Below are 16706 nucleotides of genomic sequence, written 5' to 3'. Positions count from 1 at the left end.
GACCGTTTAGTGATTAAAATACAACAAAAGCCCCGTAAGGTGGTGCAGCGGCGGGCTTTAGGACCCAGAGCGTCCAACAGTAAAGAGGAGGAGACGGAGGAAAAGTCGGAGTGACAGGAGAAAGCTGACACAGTAACCGCAGCATTAAGGAACCACCTCTCCTCTCTGCGAAGAGGAGGAGGAGTAGGAGGGATACAGCGCACCGGGGATGTTCATCTGGGGACGGAGAGCCTCCGACAGAGGATGGGTGAGCAGGTGTGACATCTCCATCATCCAAGCAGCCGAGGAGATGCCGATAAGTTTGACTAACAGCTGCTCATTCGAGGCTCCCGCAACAACACGTGTACCTGTCCCGCACATAGACAGTTAAACTTCACGCATATTCAATACGAGGAAGGACATCTTTCACTCCTGTGTATGGTTTCAGCTGGGACCTGAAGGTGAGAACATTTATGCTGATTTACACCTAAAAGCTAAATTTAAAGAAATGGCATTCATGTTATAAGGATTTTTTTCAGCTTTGTATTTTACATTAATTTTCCTCCTACAACCTTCAAATAATCTGCAGCTTTTTTTTCTTTCTTTCTTTCTTTTATTTTATTTTATTTTGCTGTAGCAGCTTTTTTCCTGTTAAAAAACCCCCAAGAAAGCAGAGCTGCAGAGCATCCCCCTCACACTGCAAAGCTCTATTGTCTACTGGTCCACTTAATGGTTTACAATCAGCCTGGTGTGCAGTTTTAATAATCTGTAATTAGATAAAGGCAGAAAGCATTCCTATTAATCCCCAGGTGATAATTCAGGATGATTTGAAATCTTCAATGCTTCATGCAGGGTGGAAAACGGTGAAAATGCAGCTTAAATAATGGGACATGCAGTGTGTTTCTCTTGCCAGGAGTCCTGATTAAAAGCAGGGGCTTTCTCTGCCGTGGGTGGGCACGCAGCAATCCACTCAGTCTATGAGGAAAACAACAGGAAAAAAACACAATAATTAAATGAAAGAAGCTTTACAATCAGGTGAGATTAGAAAATCATTATGGGGTTTAAAATCTAGATGCAAACAAACAAGATAAAGGCAAAATTAAATAAGATAAGGTACTTAAAACTAAACAAAAAGGGGTAGTAATATGCATAAAAATAATTATTATTGAATAATTTAGGGAATTAATTTGCTAAATTATCCTTATCCTACCTGTTTTTTAATTATTTGGAGATGTTTTCCAAACTGCTTGTTTTACTTTAGCAGCTCCATTAAGAGAATCACAATTTAAGAGTTTTATAGATTTAAAAATAAACATTTAATTTACATCAGAGGTGAACAAACTTTTTGCCATGTGGGCTAAAAAAACACAAGTAGTAAGAAAAGGCATCTATAAAAGACTCTGAAACTGAATAAGAACACATGGTAGTGGTAGCATCATGCTGTGGGGGATTTTTGATGCTAATATGTGAAGAAAAGCTAGGCTAAGCTAATTTATGCTAAGCTAAGATAATAAAATTGTCTCGCATGGAAGAGGGAACAAAGCTGCAATACAACAAGAACAAAAAACAATACTTCAAATAAAGTCTATTACAAAAATACATTATTATTTAAATTATTAAATGTAGATGTAGATTTTTGTCTTTTTTACTTCAGAATTCAGTTTTATTTTTTATTTTTTGCTAAACATTACATTTTTATCTGTACTGTTTTAATCAAACAAATATTTCTGCATAAAGGAGAGCTGTAAATCATTGTAGATGTGAAACATTAAGTCTGCCTTGTTGCCAGCAATGTTTCAATACTAATATCTTTGGATTCGTTTGTCTTTCATCTTGATGTTTGTTTTTCTTCAGAAACTGTTGCTTTAGTTAGCTGAGTTTACCACAAATTTCACAATGGATTTTTTTTTTTTGTCCTCATTGTTGACAAAGCATGACTTTAATTCATTTGTATCTTATTTGAAAATGTATCTTTTTTTTGTTTAAATCAATCTCCAACCTCAAGTTACGAAAACAAATTTGTGCCATTTTTTTATTGTGATCGAGGGCCAAACAAAATCACTGTGAGGGCCTTAGATGGCCCCCCGACCGCACTTTGGACACCCTTAATTTACATTTTAAGTTAACTAAACAGACCTTAAGGTTTGCAATCAAAAGCAGCTTTTTTTGCAACAAACTTCAAGATGTAAAATAAATAATAAAAAAGTAAGTATATCTTTTGGTAAAGAAAATAAACGAGCCGTTTTCCTTTAATTGATGCTGATGAGACGTGCGGCGCGTTCAGGTCGCTGTGCTGCAGGTTGGATGATGTGAACAGTCAGGATGACATCTGTGCAGAATCTGAGCAGTTACTGCAGGAATGGCTGTGGCAGTTTGTCGGCTAAACTGACACTTTCACAGCTTTATTCACAGAAAAAAGTGTTTGTTTTTTTCAAACAACAAAAAGGCTTCTATCGCAGTCTTTATCGAGGCTGTTGACAGTTTGAGACTTGATAATTATACTTCAGCACAAAGACCAAATGGAAACACACACATCATGGACATAAATATCATTATCTTAGGCTTTATTGTTGATTTATTCGAACTGTTATTTATTCAGCAGCAAATTCAGTGAATTTAAAATTTTATTTTCTCTAATTCGTCCAGAATCAGGTGTTTTATTTATTCTAAAACTAGTTCTGATACATGTTTGGTATCAAACACTCAATAGTGTAAAACTTTTAACAATTTATTTAAGGTGAAGTTGAGACATTAAAAACATTTTATATGTTTGTGTGGATAATAATCATGCTTTTTTTTGTTTTTGCGCATTAATATTTCATAAGAATGTGCTACTTTGAACATTTGATGTCTATTTAATCATTTATGCTAGTTTTATGTATTTATTGTTATTGACTTAGAAGTGTAATTTATCATCTTTGTTGTATTGCAGCCTTTTCTTATCTTCTAAGACAAATTTCGCCCCTGGTAGACAAATAAAACTATCTTAGCTTAGCTTATCTGATGTTAGCTTAGCTCTGCTTATCTTAGCTTAGCTTAATTTCGCAATGTACCTGAACTATTAGTGGTTGGCAGAACACTGAGAACGCTGACATTATTGCGCCTCTACTGCGCATGTGGGACACTTTCAGGTCGTTTGCCCGTTCAGACTGCAGAACACACACAGGTCGGTCGCATTTGGAAGTGTGAACGGCAACGACAAATTTAAATTTGACAAAAGATCGGAATTGGATCACTTCAGGCTGCAGTGTGAACGCAGCCTTAGTTGATTCCACCAACGTAGCTTAGCTAGAGTTCAGTGATTATTGAATAATCACATGTTTGCTGTGATATATATATATATTGTTATTGATTATTTGTCCAGCCCTATGTAACATTTTGGTTCAGTCCAGAGTTTCTTTCTTCACAAGAAACCTTTATATTCCACCAAAAAATGGAGTTTAGTGATAACTGGGAGTCCTTTCTGTTCAGTTTTTGGTGTAAACTCAAGTAGCTGCTTCTCAGTGTGTACAGGTATGAAACAACGCCGTATTTGCCAAACATTGAGGGCTGTGCCAGGTATGTTCAGTATGAATATGGGTGTCGTTACACCCTCAGGGTCTAATGAGATGCTTTTCCAAACTGCAGCAACACGTCTTCTAACACCACATTAAAGCTGAGCCGGCCTTCTTACTGGCATCCAATCTTTTCCAGGATTCAATTTAATGTTGAAATGCTTAATTTCTAAGAATCCAGGAATCAGCCAATCCCTTTTCATCCTTATCCTCCAGCTCAAGCTTTAAAAATGACATTAGATGTTGATTTTTTTTCTTTTTTTATTCTAATCCACACTCTTACTTTTTGTCTTGTTGATAATAAAAAGCAGTAAAGCAGGTTTTTTTTTATCTGGTATAGAAACAAAATTGTAGTTGACTTGAAATCTGAGTACCTAAACTATTAGGAGGTGTTGTCAGTTCCATGTCTCACAATAACAAAAATGGCTTAAAACAAAGAAAAAAAGCTAAATTGTTGTATTTCCTTTCTGCTGTTTATAGGTTTCTTTACATTTTTTGGGGGTTATAAAATTTCAATCTGGTGGAACAAAAGAAGCTCAAAAGTACCTTAGTTTTTATTGTTATTATGAGTTCCAAAACTATCCGTATTGTCAAAATTGATAGTTTTAATATTTTCTCCACTGGTTGTTCAATGAAAGCATCAATAAATTTAGAAACATAAATAAAAACAAATAACAGTTCTTTATGTGGCTGGTGTCCTAAAGAAGCTTATTACAAATGGGAATGATTTTCAAGAGCAGCTGCTGTCACAGCCATATAGTTACCTTACAAAGTCAGTAGTTATTATCGTCACTTTTGTTATCATAATAGTAGCACAAAGTATTGCCACTATGAACTAATACTATGAACATGGAAAATACAAAAAACATGTCCTTTAATTTATATATCAGCTGGCTTGGAACCCATGATAACTGCTGGCAGTTCTAGTGAAATGTATCTAATTTTCAGTGTATGAATTTTTCGTTTTTATTCATGAATGTAGCACTTTTTTGCCTTCCATACCAGCCAGTACATCTATAAATTTCATCCCTGGAGAGAATTTCAACGCACGCACGCACGCACGCACGCACGCACGCACGCACGCACGCACGCACGCACGCACGCACGCACAATCCACAAACAGCATAAGACTGTGAGCTGCAGCCAGTTCCTTCACACTGTATATTCTGTCTCTAACATACAAAACAACACACTTCCTGCAGAGAGAACCATGTGCAACATATTGCAGATGGATGATTTCTTATTCCTCTGGCTTCTCTGCACATGAGCACCAGCTGTGTGTTTTTGGTTTGAGTTGGAAATGCTTGAGAGTAAATGATGCAGGGCTGCAAATGAATCTGGAAACAGAATGGGTTGCGTGTCAGAGGTCAGATTGGGTGTACGCCGCGGATTGATTAGAGTTTTTGCACAGCGGGGTTCAAATAGTCAGCGCTGAGTGTGACTGTGTTTATCTGTTTTTATTTTTAACCATGCAGAGGAAATAACTGATCCTCTGCGGGTGTAAAATGACAGAAACCTCCTTACCAGGAGGTTCAGTGTTTATCGAGCCAAGCAGAGGAACAGCACTGAAATGGCAAATTAGCCTCAGCTTCATTTCTCCTGCAGTGAGCGCTCCACTTGACAGTGAATGTGTTTCCATAGGAACATGGTGTTACTTTGAGCTCTCGATGTTCCTGCCTGTTTCTTTCTTTCTTTTTTTTTTTTTGCTTATCTTTTCTGTTTGGTTTCCTCCGCACTCGTCAGGCAGAGGCAGAAAGAGAAAAGGGTTGGGAAATGAAATCAATAGGGCCATTTAATAAGCAGCAGGGCGACTCAAATTTCTTCCTCCTACTTTGGCATCTCCCCCCCAAAAAAAAAAACATAAAAAAAACCCCAGCTTGGGCCTCCTCAGCCTGACATCTCTGTTAGTCAAGATGTCTTTTTATTAGAGCCTCCGAGGCGTGTGCAGCTCCTGCTTTTATCTGCATCCGCTCGATTTGTATCAGCCGAGGCTTTACAGCAGATAACTTCCAGGATGATTAGTTGGCGTGTTGCGCTGAGAGAGAGAGAGAAAAGACTGCAGAGTTGCTGAAAATCCTCATGAGAGTCAGCACTGTCACTGAAGATTTCAGGGAGATTTCTTTGCATTTCATTAAAGAAGTTTAGTTCGGTGCATTATGTAGAGATAACTATGTGTTTGAGAAAACTCCAAAACACGGTTTCAAACAATTAATCAATTTGCAATTAACTGTCAATTAGTTGTTTAGCTTAAAAGTTGTCCCAATTGATTAATAAATTCTGCTTAGTACAACAGCGTGTTAGGGAGATTGTAGATAGAAGAAAAGGGAGTACATTTCTGCCAAAAATGTAAGAAATTTTAAGATCAATCTCAGAAACTTTCTAGAAAAAATAAAATTTTTGAGCTCCAAAGTTGAAAATGTGTGAGGAAAAAGAACTCATAATTTTTTAGATAAATCTCAGAAATTTTCTAGAAAACTCTTGGAAATTTCTCAGCTCTCTGGATAAACTTTACCTTTTGTTAAAAGTTGGTTATAAAAACATAAATACTTTCTGTTGTACTTTGCATTTTTATGTGTAAGACAATTATGTTGCTAACAATTTTTAGCCTGATTACAAATTAAATAGTCTCCATCTGCATCTTCAGGTCAAATTTCTATCATTTTTTAATTAAACATAATCAGTCCAAGGACCACAAATGGCCCCTGGACACCTCAACATTAACCGATAACATCCCTGGTCCAAACGGATCGTCTGTGATTTTCAGGGTCGTCCTTGCAGGCTCCTTTCCACCCGACTGGATGTTTTACAAGCTTTAGTCAGAAATAGAGTCAGGCTGATAATACAGCTGACTGACGTCTTTTTACGGTGGCTGGGCAGAGAAGGAGCGCAGGTGGAGAGGGGTGGGTTGTAATAAAGCTGAGTGCATCTCTCCTGGAATGAGGCTGCAGGAGTCTGCATGCCTCACATGTATTGTCTCTAAAAGGGAGGCGGACATGTTTGTTGTTGGAAAAGAAAAAAAGAATCACTCGAGGTGCTTCCCCTGCAGGAGGCGAGCGGAAAATAAAACCACACCGGCTAAAAATACCCAGTTACACCATTTCTTTCCTCCTTGGTGTGTTGAAGCGCGTTATTGAATCCATCGTGTGAGCTGCTCTGAATACTGACTGATGAGCTATTATGTAGTTTGGTGAAATGACACTTCATTATCCAGACTGGAATGAAAAGACTCTCAAGACACAATGAAGATTGCTTTTCCATATTTTCTCATTAGATCGCTCTCAGCAGTATTTCTCCTTCACAAGCTGCTGGTTTTTACATCTTTACGACAAGAAGTTCATTCATTAAAGTGTTAGACTGGAAAACAAGTTAAAATGGGTAACACTTTATTTAAAGATTTATGTAAACTTCAGTTTGTTTGTGGCGGTGTGACTGCATAATCAAACCAAAAAAACTATAAACCTCGGTTTGGGTTTGGTTGAAGTGAACTCTGCTGCGGTTTGGATGCATATGTGAACGCCAAGCGGACCGAAGACCGCTCCAAAAGCAGGAGGTGGACTACAGTGCAGGGCATTCTGGGTAAATAACCAAAACAAAAGAGCTAATCTAGAACTAGCCGGAGAAATGACATGTTGTCTTTTACCAACAACGAAAGAGAAATCCTACAGCTAACATCTGACGTCACTCCGTTTTTGTTTACATTTTGTGAAGAAAGAAGTGTCTTCTTCAGACGTTTTACAGCATTCCCTTCACTGGTCTTGGTGCAGCACCCCCAGAGGTGAGGAGGGGAACATGCTTTTCAAAAGGTGTGGTTTATTAGACTTAGTGCAGCATAAAAAAGAACCGCAGCAGCTGAAAATGTAACAAATGTTGCAATTTTTGTCCCCAATTGAACCAAACCTACTGGACTATCGGGTGTTGAAACATCCTATTTCTGAAGTCTACAATGTGTTTTATTGGGATTTTTTCTTTGTTTTAAGTAATCTAAAAGTGGTCCAAAGCTGTGAAACAGAAAGTCATGGTCTTTGAGAGAGTCAATACTTTGTAGAACCAACTCTCACAGAATTTACAACTGCAAGTATTTTGAGTGTACGTCTCCACTTGACCATTTTGAGTCATTCCACCTGTCCTGCTGGAAGGTGAACCTCCAACCCTCTTTCAAATATTTTGCAGCTTTTTAAAATCTGCTAGCAGATTACAGCTGTTTGATTTTAGCGACTGTCTGAAAACCCTTTGTAACATCTACTGTACACAGATTGGCAGTATTTTTATTTTTTTTTGCAAATTCTGGTTCATTCTTTCCTTTACAATCTTTATTTTAACAACCCACAGTGGGACTTTATTAGCAGTGAAATCTCTATGGGTGGCCATTCATGTCACAGTACTGTGAGCTGACACCAAGCTAATTAAATAGTCTGAGCCCAGAGAATTACTGTGGGAATCAACTTTGGTTGCAGAGACAGAGTAAACGAGTTGATTATTATTTCATTATTAGCAACACTGTAGTAGTATTCTTCCTGTGGTCCAATGAGAAACCCCTTTAAAACGATTGGTTTTGACTCTTTGCACGTGACGTCACGTTGTCCAGAACTCCGCCCACTCCGCCATGACGGACATCAAAACCATAGACCAAAACAACCAGTGCGCTCCTTTAAAGTCTAAAAACATACATTTGTAACGTAATGTCGCTTCTATTTAGTTGATTTCACCTTAAAAATGGACATACGGTGCTGCGCGGCCGGCTTCGCAAACAGACAAGGGTAGAAACCAAACTTGACATTTTATTGTAAAACTTTTAATGAGGAAAGATACGGCGCCGATGGATATCAGCCATCAATCATAATGACTGGCATTCCTCGGTGTAACCGCGGATTAGCAGCAAATACTTTTTACAAGGTAAGAAGACTAACGTTGACTTATCTTATAAGAAAGTATGATGGATTAAAAAGATATCAAATATCGCATTATGGAGAAGGTACAGGTCTAATAATTGGTAACCATGGAGACGATGCCGCACCGTCACGTAGCCTAGCATGTATGGAAAAAACTGGTTAGCATCTCGTCTTTTGCACGTTTTTAATGCTGCTCCGGTTTAAGGGGAAACGCTGTTTATAGCATAGTGATATAAATCATGTGGTATGAATTCAGACAAAGTCATTCATTTGATCAACTCGTCAGGAGGGAGGAGGTACGGGTCGGTTTCTTTCCAACTTCTGTAAATCCCGCCGTCTATGAGCCCCAACCAGGTGAGTTACATTCACAGACAAATTAGCTCGACTCGAACAAGTAGAAGCCACGAATAAACTGGCAAAGACAACTTTGGAAAACAATTTCAGTTGCTCAGTTCCCTATTCTCACTTCCATCATCCATCATGGCGCCTGGAAGTGACGTAGTTGCAAAATGTGAATAGGAATCTAATTCAACTAATTTAGCTGCAGAAATGTTATAAGTTCATTGAGTTGTGATAAAGTCTTAGAAATATGATACAAACTTTCAGATTAAGGGTTTTCTCAATTTCAGTTTTGTTATTTCATTAGTTTTAGTTAACTATAATAAAATTGTCCCACCACTGATAGTTAATTTGTGATGTTACTTACTTGGGTTGTAATTGATTCATAGTAAAACTAATTTCTTTATAAGAATCTATCAACATTTGGTGTTAAAATGTGAAATCTAAATGTTTGTGGTGGTGTTTTTGTCTTCACAGACCTCACCGTCTTTGTTGGACAGCTGGATGGAGTCTTAAGGAACTGGGTTGTTTTTGTCACTCTGAAGCCATAATTCAAAACCAGACAACATTTGTTTCCTGAAGAACATCGAGCCAATGTTCACCCCTGGATTATACTTCTGTAGCCTTATTTCTTTCACACCTAAATGTTAAAATCTATTCCCAAAACTAATCCTAGATGTTAGGTCTTCATGAAGTGTCAGAAAGCAAAGCCAAGGAAATATTTTTTACTGTTTCTGCTGCAGCTGAAGAGAAACAAGGGCGTCTAATTTATCAATAACCGTTATTGTCACTTTTTGCTGTTCGAGAACAAAAATTGAGACCAAAGCTTCTCCAATAATCCAACACAACTTTCAGGTGCTGGGATAAATTCGGCATGTGCTTTTTTCCTCTGGACCCGGCGCTGAAACAAGAGAAAAATTAAAGAATAGGATTAAAGGTGGATTATCACAGCAGCTGCCTCTGCATAAGCCCATCGAGCCAGCCGGCTTGTAGATTACGTTTGCCTGTTGATGCGGCCTCTGGAGCGGTTCGTCTTTAATGGAGAGCAGAGACGAGCTGGAGCACCCCCTGCTGGGAGAAAGCGCCACCAACAGGCTGCCGTCCGGCCAGAACCAGCAGAACCAGGCGCCTGTCGGTCTTTTTAAGGGCATTCTGGTGAAGTGTGAGGAGGACCGAGCGTATCCTCCGCTGGGCTGGAGAGGCTACTGCGGCCATCCTCCGGAGCTGCTGGACGCCTGCGCCCTGCCGCGCAGCCTGGAGTCGCTCTACCCGGCTGGGCCGCTGTGGGGCCAAGCGGACCTGCTCAGCAAGGAGTACCTGGAGACCACGTTTGTGGACATCCGGCCTGGTTCTGCGCTGGAGAGGAAGCTGCTGGCCGAGGCGCAGGACTTCCACAGCGCCCCCTACAGCATGGATGACGAGGACGACCTGCTTCCTGACTCTGACGTAAGAAAGAAAAAAACTGAGTTTAACTGAAATCTGTAAGAAAATAGTTACGATAAGGAAATCTTGTACAGCTTAGAGTGTAGCTAACACCCCAGGCAACTTTTATTTAGCAGAAAAAGTGTCTTAATTAATGGAAAAGAATTAGGGACACTGGAAAAAAAGAAAATAATTTTTTTTTCCCCACAAAATTTTGACATTTCCCCCAGAATTCTTGGTATTTTCTCAGAAAATTCTGACTTGTTTCTCAAAATTTAGACTTTTTTCCTCAAAGTTCTTTTTTGTTTTCAAAATTTAGACTTTTTTTCCCCAGGATTCTCACTGTTAATCTCAGAACTGTAACTTTAACCTCAGAATTTGGGCCTTTTTTCCCTCAAAATTCTTTTTTCTTAAAATTTTGTCATCTTTTCTTAATTTTTTTCCTCAGAATTTTGAATTTTTTTCAAGATTCCAACTTTAATCTCAGAATTCTGACTTTTTCTCAAATTTTTCTTAATCAAAATTTTGACTTTTTTCTCAGAATTTTGACTTTAAAAAATTCTCAGAATTCAGACTTTTTTCCTTCTATGGATTCTGACTTTTCTCAAAATTCTTTTTTCTGAAATTGACAATTTTGTTTGAATTTTGGCTTTAATCTTCAACGATCAGACCCCTAGAAAAGGTTGGCATTCTGAGATTAAAGAATTCTGACTTTATTCTGATTTAAAAAGTCTTTAATCTTTAATTTTTCCAACTGGGAAGTCAGAATTTCCCAGCTCAGAGACTAAATAAATAAGAAAGTGGAAAAGCACCATTGAGCTTTGACTCTGTTCATATGGAAATAAAGGAACCAGTAGCATAAAATATAGGACTTTAGTCACTAACAGAAATAAATGTTTTGCCGGCAAAGCGGACTGAATTTAAGGATACATATTTCGTTTTTCACTGAATCGCTGAAAGACGGCTCATTTCTCTTGGCATTCTTGACTCTTCTTACTGTATTTTTTACATGAAAACAAGAGACCTTCTGTAGAGCTACTGGCGGCTGAACAGGAACCTAAAATAGATATATGAGCAATGCATTCAAGGTAGGCAGCAATTCACCTGTTTCTGTCAGAACGCCACGTTATATAAAGCTGCTCTGGTGCTTTAGCACAGGTACCAACAGAAACAGAAATGTAGAGTCTTTTTAGGAAACTATGAAACCATTTGTGTTGAAAGTGTCGAACACTCCTAGATTAGTTACTTATTTTAAGGACTGTTAGAGTTTACATTCCCAGATGAGGTGAAAACTGCAGAAAACTTTAAGTTTTCTCTCAATCTGTTAAAAACATATTTATCCTCCGTGTTTGTATCGTTTAAAGCACTTCAATAAAATGCAATTTATAATATTCAATATGTTATCACAGCTAAGATTATTTGGCATAAATACAGAAAATGTCCAAAAAAGTGAATTTGCACTGTTTTACTTTTACTGAGACAAACTTACTGTTTATAAAAACACCAAATGTGGTGAATTTTGCAATGTTTGAAAGCTGCAAAATGAGCTGATGAGAAATATTAATTGTGAGGTCATCATGGATGCTGAGCAACACAGAAAGCAAGTGAGAATATGAAGCAATACACATTTGGCTGTGGTGGAGCACTAGGGCCATTGCAGATGGGGGGAGGTAAATTTCTCCCAGAAAATTAAGAACATTTGAGACCAAATTCAGAAATTTTCAAGAAAAAACTTGGAAATATCTGAATTTGAGGAGTCAAAGCAACAAAAATCACAGTTAACGACTGAAATCACCAGGGCTGAAACGATAAATCAAATTAATCATGATTATTCAATTATTGAAATAATTGTAAACTAATTTAGTAAATGATTAATCATGATTTAATTATTTGGAGATTATAGATTTAAAAAAGGCAATTTCCTGAAAGAACAACACACTCAGAGCAGTAATTGGCCAAAACTACAAAATGTGTATATTTTGCCAAAAAAAAAAAAAAAAAAAGTTGTCTCTAAATATGTTCTGCAGATGATTATTGCTAAAGAAATTATAACATGTTCACTGCAGGAATGCTGAGTCATTGCCTTTTTGGAAGTAAAATGTCTACTTTTCTAATTTGAAAAGGTATTTAATAATTTATTTGCATCTTGTAATGTATGTCTAATGTTTAAGAAAAACTTAAATTGTTATAGAAAAATCTGCAGAATATTTTTTTATCTGATTAATCGATTAATCATCAGAATAATTGTTAGTTGCAGTCTTAGAAAATAGAAAATGAGCAGCAGAAGAAGAAATAAAACTGCTTGAGGAAGGAGAGTTGGAAACAATTTTATAATTCTTCATTTTTACATCTAAACAAGTCATTGAGCTGATTTTTGTGGGTTTTTTGTGTATTTATTGTACATTTGAAATATGCCTGTAATAGTCTTCTGAGTTGAATAGCTAATGTACTTTTATGTTAATTGGGGGCAGATATCATAAGCTTATCCTTCTTTTTGCTCCTTTTTATTTATTACATGAACTGTTCATATCTATTGAAGTTCTCTTGTTGCTGTCCTGCTCATTGTTGTCCAGTTTGAACTGAAGTCTCATCATTGCACATGAGCTCCGCCGTAAAATCCTGCGCTGCACTCAGTCCACTGCAGCGGGAGTTAGCCGCAGATGAGGAATTTACACCCCACAGGCGTCACAGTGGGACGGACGTTCAGGCAGATGGCGATGTGTGAACAGCTTCTTGAAAATCCCTAAATGCACCAGCTGTGTGTGGCAACAACGCAAATACCTGGATTAATGTTCAGAACAAACACAAAGCTCCATCAGGCAAATTAAATGAACGAAAAAAAGAAAAACAACAATACCTTGGACCTTATCATAATTGGTTTGATGGAAACTACAATTTATAGTAGGAAGGAAACGATTGATCGAAGTTTAAAAACAGGCAGTCTGCTGAAAGAACAACACACTCTGAGGAGTAATTAACAAAAAACTATATAGAATAAATACATATTTTGCACCTAATAAAACAAAACCTTCCTTGTCTGTAAATATGTTCTGCAGATGCATCGTTTGCTACAAATAATCAGCTGTTCTCTAAAGGAATGCTAGGTTTTTGCATTTTAGGCAGTAAAATGTCTATTTTGTTAATTTAAAAAATAATCTAATTATTTATTTGCATCTTTTAATGCATTTCTAATGTTTAAAAAGCTTAAATGGTTATAGAAAAATCAACAGATTGTCAATTTTTTTTAGTCCAGTTAATTGATTAATCATCAGAATAATCAATTAATACAATAATCATTAGCAGCAGCTTAGAGCTTGATCACTGTAGCATGAACAGGACAATGACAGCAACATGCAGATGCGTAGACACAAAGTTGGGCACACTTTGGGAATAAATAATAAAATCATATTTTTGCATTTCAGGACTTCATAATTAATTTGTAGGAGCAACAAAAGGCATTTAATGGGATTGGAAATGTGCTTTAAAAACAGAAGGACATTCGCTTGATGTGCAGCTTGTTCATGCAAAAAAATGAGCTAAGCAGTGTAGCCTGGTCGGGTTGGGGGAGTCAGATCGAATATACGGAGCCGTGCGCAGACGTATGAGTCACGGTTAGCCTGCAGTCAGTGGAGTTTGTGCACATTCACAGCGTAACCCCATTAAGTCACAAGCAAGGTTTTCCGGTTGCTGTAAAAAACACGTGAGATTAATAAAAACAGAATATTTTTCCTGCTTTCATGAGAGTTAAAGCAGATTATCTTACTGAGTTTTCAAATTTAATAACTTGAAGAATGGACATAAATTTCTTTAAATAATCTTTTATTTGTCTCAAAAATGAAAACCTGGCGTTTCCTCATTCCTGCTGCTCAGATCTGGATCTAAAAGAGAAAAATATCTTCAGAAACTGACCTGAAGTCCCCCTGAATGTTCTCTGTTTGGGTCCCAGGACTCGTCTATCGACGACCTCAGCGATACGGACAGCGACGGAAACTTTCCCCTGATGATCCCTCAGGACTACCTGGGTCTGGCCTTTTTCTCCATGCTCTGCTGCTTCTGGCCGCTGGGCATCGCTGCCTTCTACCTGTCTCAGAAGGTACAAGCCTGAAGTCACACAGTCCAACATGAAGCAGGCCTGCTGCAGCACGAGAGTCCCAATGTTTACATCGGTGGTGTCCTAACTTTCTGTCACATGGGCCAAGAAAAAATAAACAAATTAAAGTAATAAATTAAATTCTACTTTAACTAATTCATTGAATTCAGTTTAATAGATTACATCAATTAAATTCAAGTTATATTTATCTATGTTATTTTAAATAAACTAGATAAATATTAATATGAAATTAATATTTAACTAACCCTAACTAATAATTTTATATTAGATTTAATAAATGACTAAATTAAAATGTAATTTCTTTAAAATTTTTATTTATTAAACAAATTACATTTTAATTTATTAAATAAAACATTAATTTCAATAAATATTTAATCTATTGAATTTCTTGAAATTAAAATTTAAATAAATTTAACTTCAATTTAATTTATCAATCTATTAAATAAATAAATTACATATTAATTAAGTTGGTTGTACCTATTATGAAAGTTTATTTATAAAAAGATGAATATTTTGTGTTATAATTAAGATTTTTCACTGTAAGAAAATTGTCAATAATAATAATGTCACTCTGATTAAAAATAAAAAGCTTAATGAACAAATTTGTATTATTTGTGAACGAAAGTTGAGGCCACAAAGGAATCAGTTGACGTGCAACAAATGGCCCACGGGCCACACTTTGGACTCCCCTGGTTTAAATGTTAAAGCGTTTTTATATATTTTGAGACAAACAAAAAAAACACACATTGTAAGAACTCAAACCTGAACAGTTTTCTTCAACATCCTGATGTTATTAGAGCAAATATCAAAGTTTAAGAAACTGTAAAATTATTATTTTGCTGCGATGAAATCAGAATTTATTGTTTAACTTTGTTTTGTTTTTTCTAATTCCCATCCTCCATTTTCAGAAAAAATAACCAGAACATTTAGCTGCTTAGGATTTATTTCCATTTCTGATTTAATCCATAAAAATATCAAAGATAACAATAAATAAATAAAATAAAGTTGTAGTATTTTTGTAATACTACAACTTTGTTCGTCTTTCATTTCAACTTTATTCTCATACAAATTTATTCTTGCATTATTTCCACTTTATTGTGCCTTTATCTCTTAAAATGAGGATTTTTTGTCATACAACTTTTTTCTTTATTCAGGTAATATTATGACTTTGCTGCATTATTCCAGCTTCATTCTTTCATTATTTTGACTTTATTCTCGTACGACTTTATTCTGGTAATCTTATGACTTTACTCTTGTATTATTTCAAATATATTCTCGTAATACTATGAGTTTAGTCTAATAATTTGATATTTATTTTTTTCTTTGCTTTTCCTTATTACTCCACCATCCATCTTCAACAGAGTCGCCCTTCAGAAATAAAAAGATAAAGTAAAACATCCACTAAACCTTGCAGTGTCAACAGCAGTAAAAAAAACATTTTCTTTAAGATTGAATCAGAAACAGAGAGAAACCTTGGATGGATTTCCGATGTTGTGGAGCGTTACCTAAACCAGGGTCAAACTCAGAGACAAGGACTGCAGGGAGAGGACAGAAAACCCTGATGAATCCTGAATGCTGCTTATCATTCAGGGATTCAGCATAATGTGGGATTAGCAAGTGATTGAACTGAGGGGAGGAGGAAAGCCATGCAGGACAAATACCCCTCTCTCTGATTTTACTTTATTTTTTTCCCGAACCGCTAATCCTTATCCCACTGTCTTCTGCTTTCCAGACCAACAAGGCATCAGCTCAGGGGGATTTTCAGGGCGCCAACGCGGCGTCCCGCCAGGCCCTGTGGCTCTCCGTGCTCTCCATCGTGTTTGGCATCATAACGTACATCTGCGCCATCGCAGCGCTGATCTCCTACCTGTCTGCAAAGCCATCATAAGAGCTGCGGCTCGCACACAAAGACACAAACCCTCCATGAACATCAGCACATCATCTGCAAAATAACGAATAAACGAAAAGATTTTAACCACGTCTCACCGGAACAGGACGAAATGCAGCCCAGACGACATTCAGGCTCGTCTTTCTCACTGAGGTTGAAAAGTTTGTGTCACGCTTGTCATCACATGTGGAGCTTAAATTGAATTTAAAGGTGACCTATTGTGCTTCCTAGAACAGGTTAGTATTGGGTGTCCAAAACTGGCAAATTTAAACTACAAAAATGAGTTTATTGTGATTTTTCTTTTTATTTAGTTTAACTGATCAATAAAAAGTATTTTTTTTATGAAAACCTTAAAAACCCAAAACATAAAAAAGGCTACAGATTGTTGCTTTGTTAAAAAAAAGGGGAGAATTTATACATTTTTGTCTTCAACAGTTGTTTTATATTTTGTTGGCCAAATTTTTATCGTTATTGAACTGTGGCCAGGGGGCCAATCAAAATCATTTCAAGGGCCACAAATGGCC

The 16706-nt window shown here is 36.8% G+C and overlaps 1 protein-coding gene across 2 annotated transcripts; it reads left to right on the top strand.

The window, feature by feature from the left end:
* The first annotated feature begins 82 nt into the window (after positions 1-82).
* On the top strand, positions 83-16465 carry tmem91 (transmembrane protein 91). Of its 2 annotated transcripts, none has more exons than XM_007552369.2 (4): positions 83-440; positions 9239-10207; positions 14130-14276; positions 16027-16465. In XM_007552369.2, the coding sequence occupies exons 2-4, from the start codon at positions 9800-9802 to the stop codon at positions 16180-16182; spliced, it is 711 nt and encodes a 236-aa protein (XP_007552431.1). In that variant the 5' UTR covers positions 83-440; positions 9239-9799; the 3' UTR covers positions 16183-16465. The 2 variants fall into 2 exon arrangements, with proteins under 2 accessions (XP_007552431.1, XP_016527190.1); XM_016671704.1 differs by lacking the exon at positions 83-440 and adding an exon at positions 8212-8290.
* The last annotated feature ends 241 nt before the right edge of the window (positions 16466-16706 follow it).

Source organism: Poecilia formosa, unplaced genomic scaffold (assembly GCF_000485575.1).
Source record: "Poecilia formosa unplaced genomic scaffold, Poecilia_formosa-5.1.2 Scaffold48, whole genome shotgun sequence".
In the NCBI taxonomy this organism is placed as follows: Eukaryota; Metazoa; Chordata; class Actinopteri; order Cyprinodontiformes; family Poeciliidae; genus Poecilia; species Poecilia formosa.
This window is presented reverse-complemented; position numbering and strand designations above follow the sequence as displayed.

What these genes read in the sequence shown, in the direction of transcription:
- tmem91 (XM_007552369.2), top strand. Translation starts at nt 9,800, where the DNA reads ATGGAGAGCAGAGACGAGCTGGAGCACCCCCTGCTGGGAGAAAGCGCC. An exon ending in ACCTGCTTCCTGACTCTGAC is followed by an intron (nt 10,208 to 14,129) that starts GTAAGAAAGAAA and finishes TTTGGGTCCCAG; the next exon opens with GACTCGTCTATCGACGACCT. An exon ending in CCTTCTACCTGTCTCAGAAG is followed by an intron (nt 14,277 to 16,026) that starts GTACAAGCCTGA and finishes TCTGCTTTCCAG; the next exon opens with ACCAACAAGGCATCAGCTCA.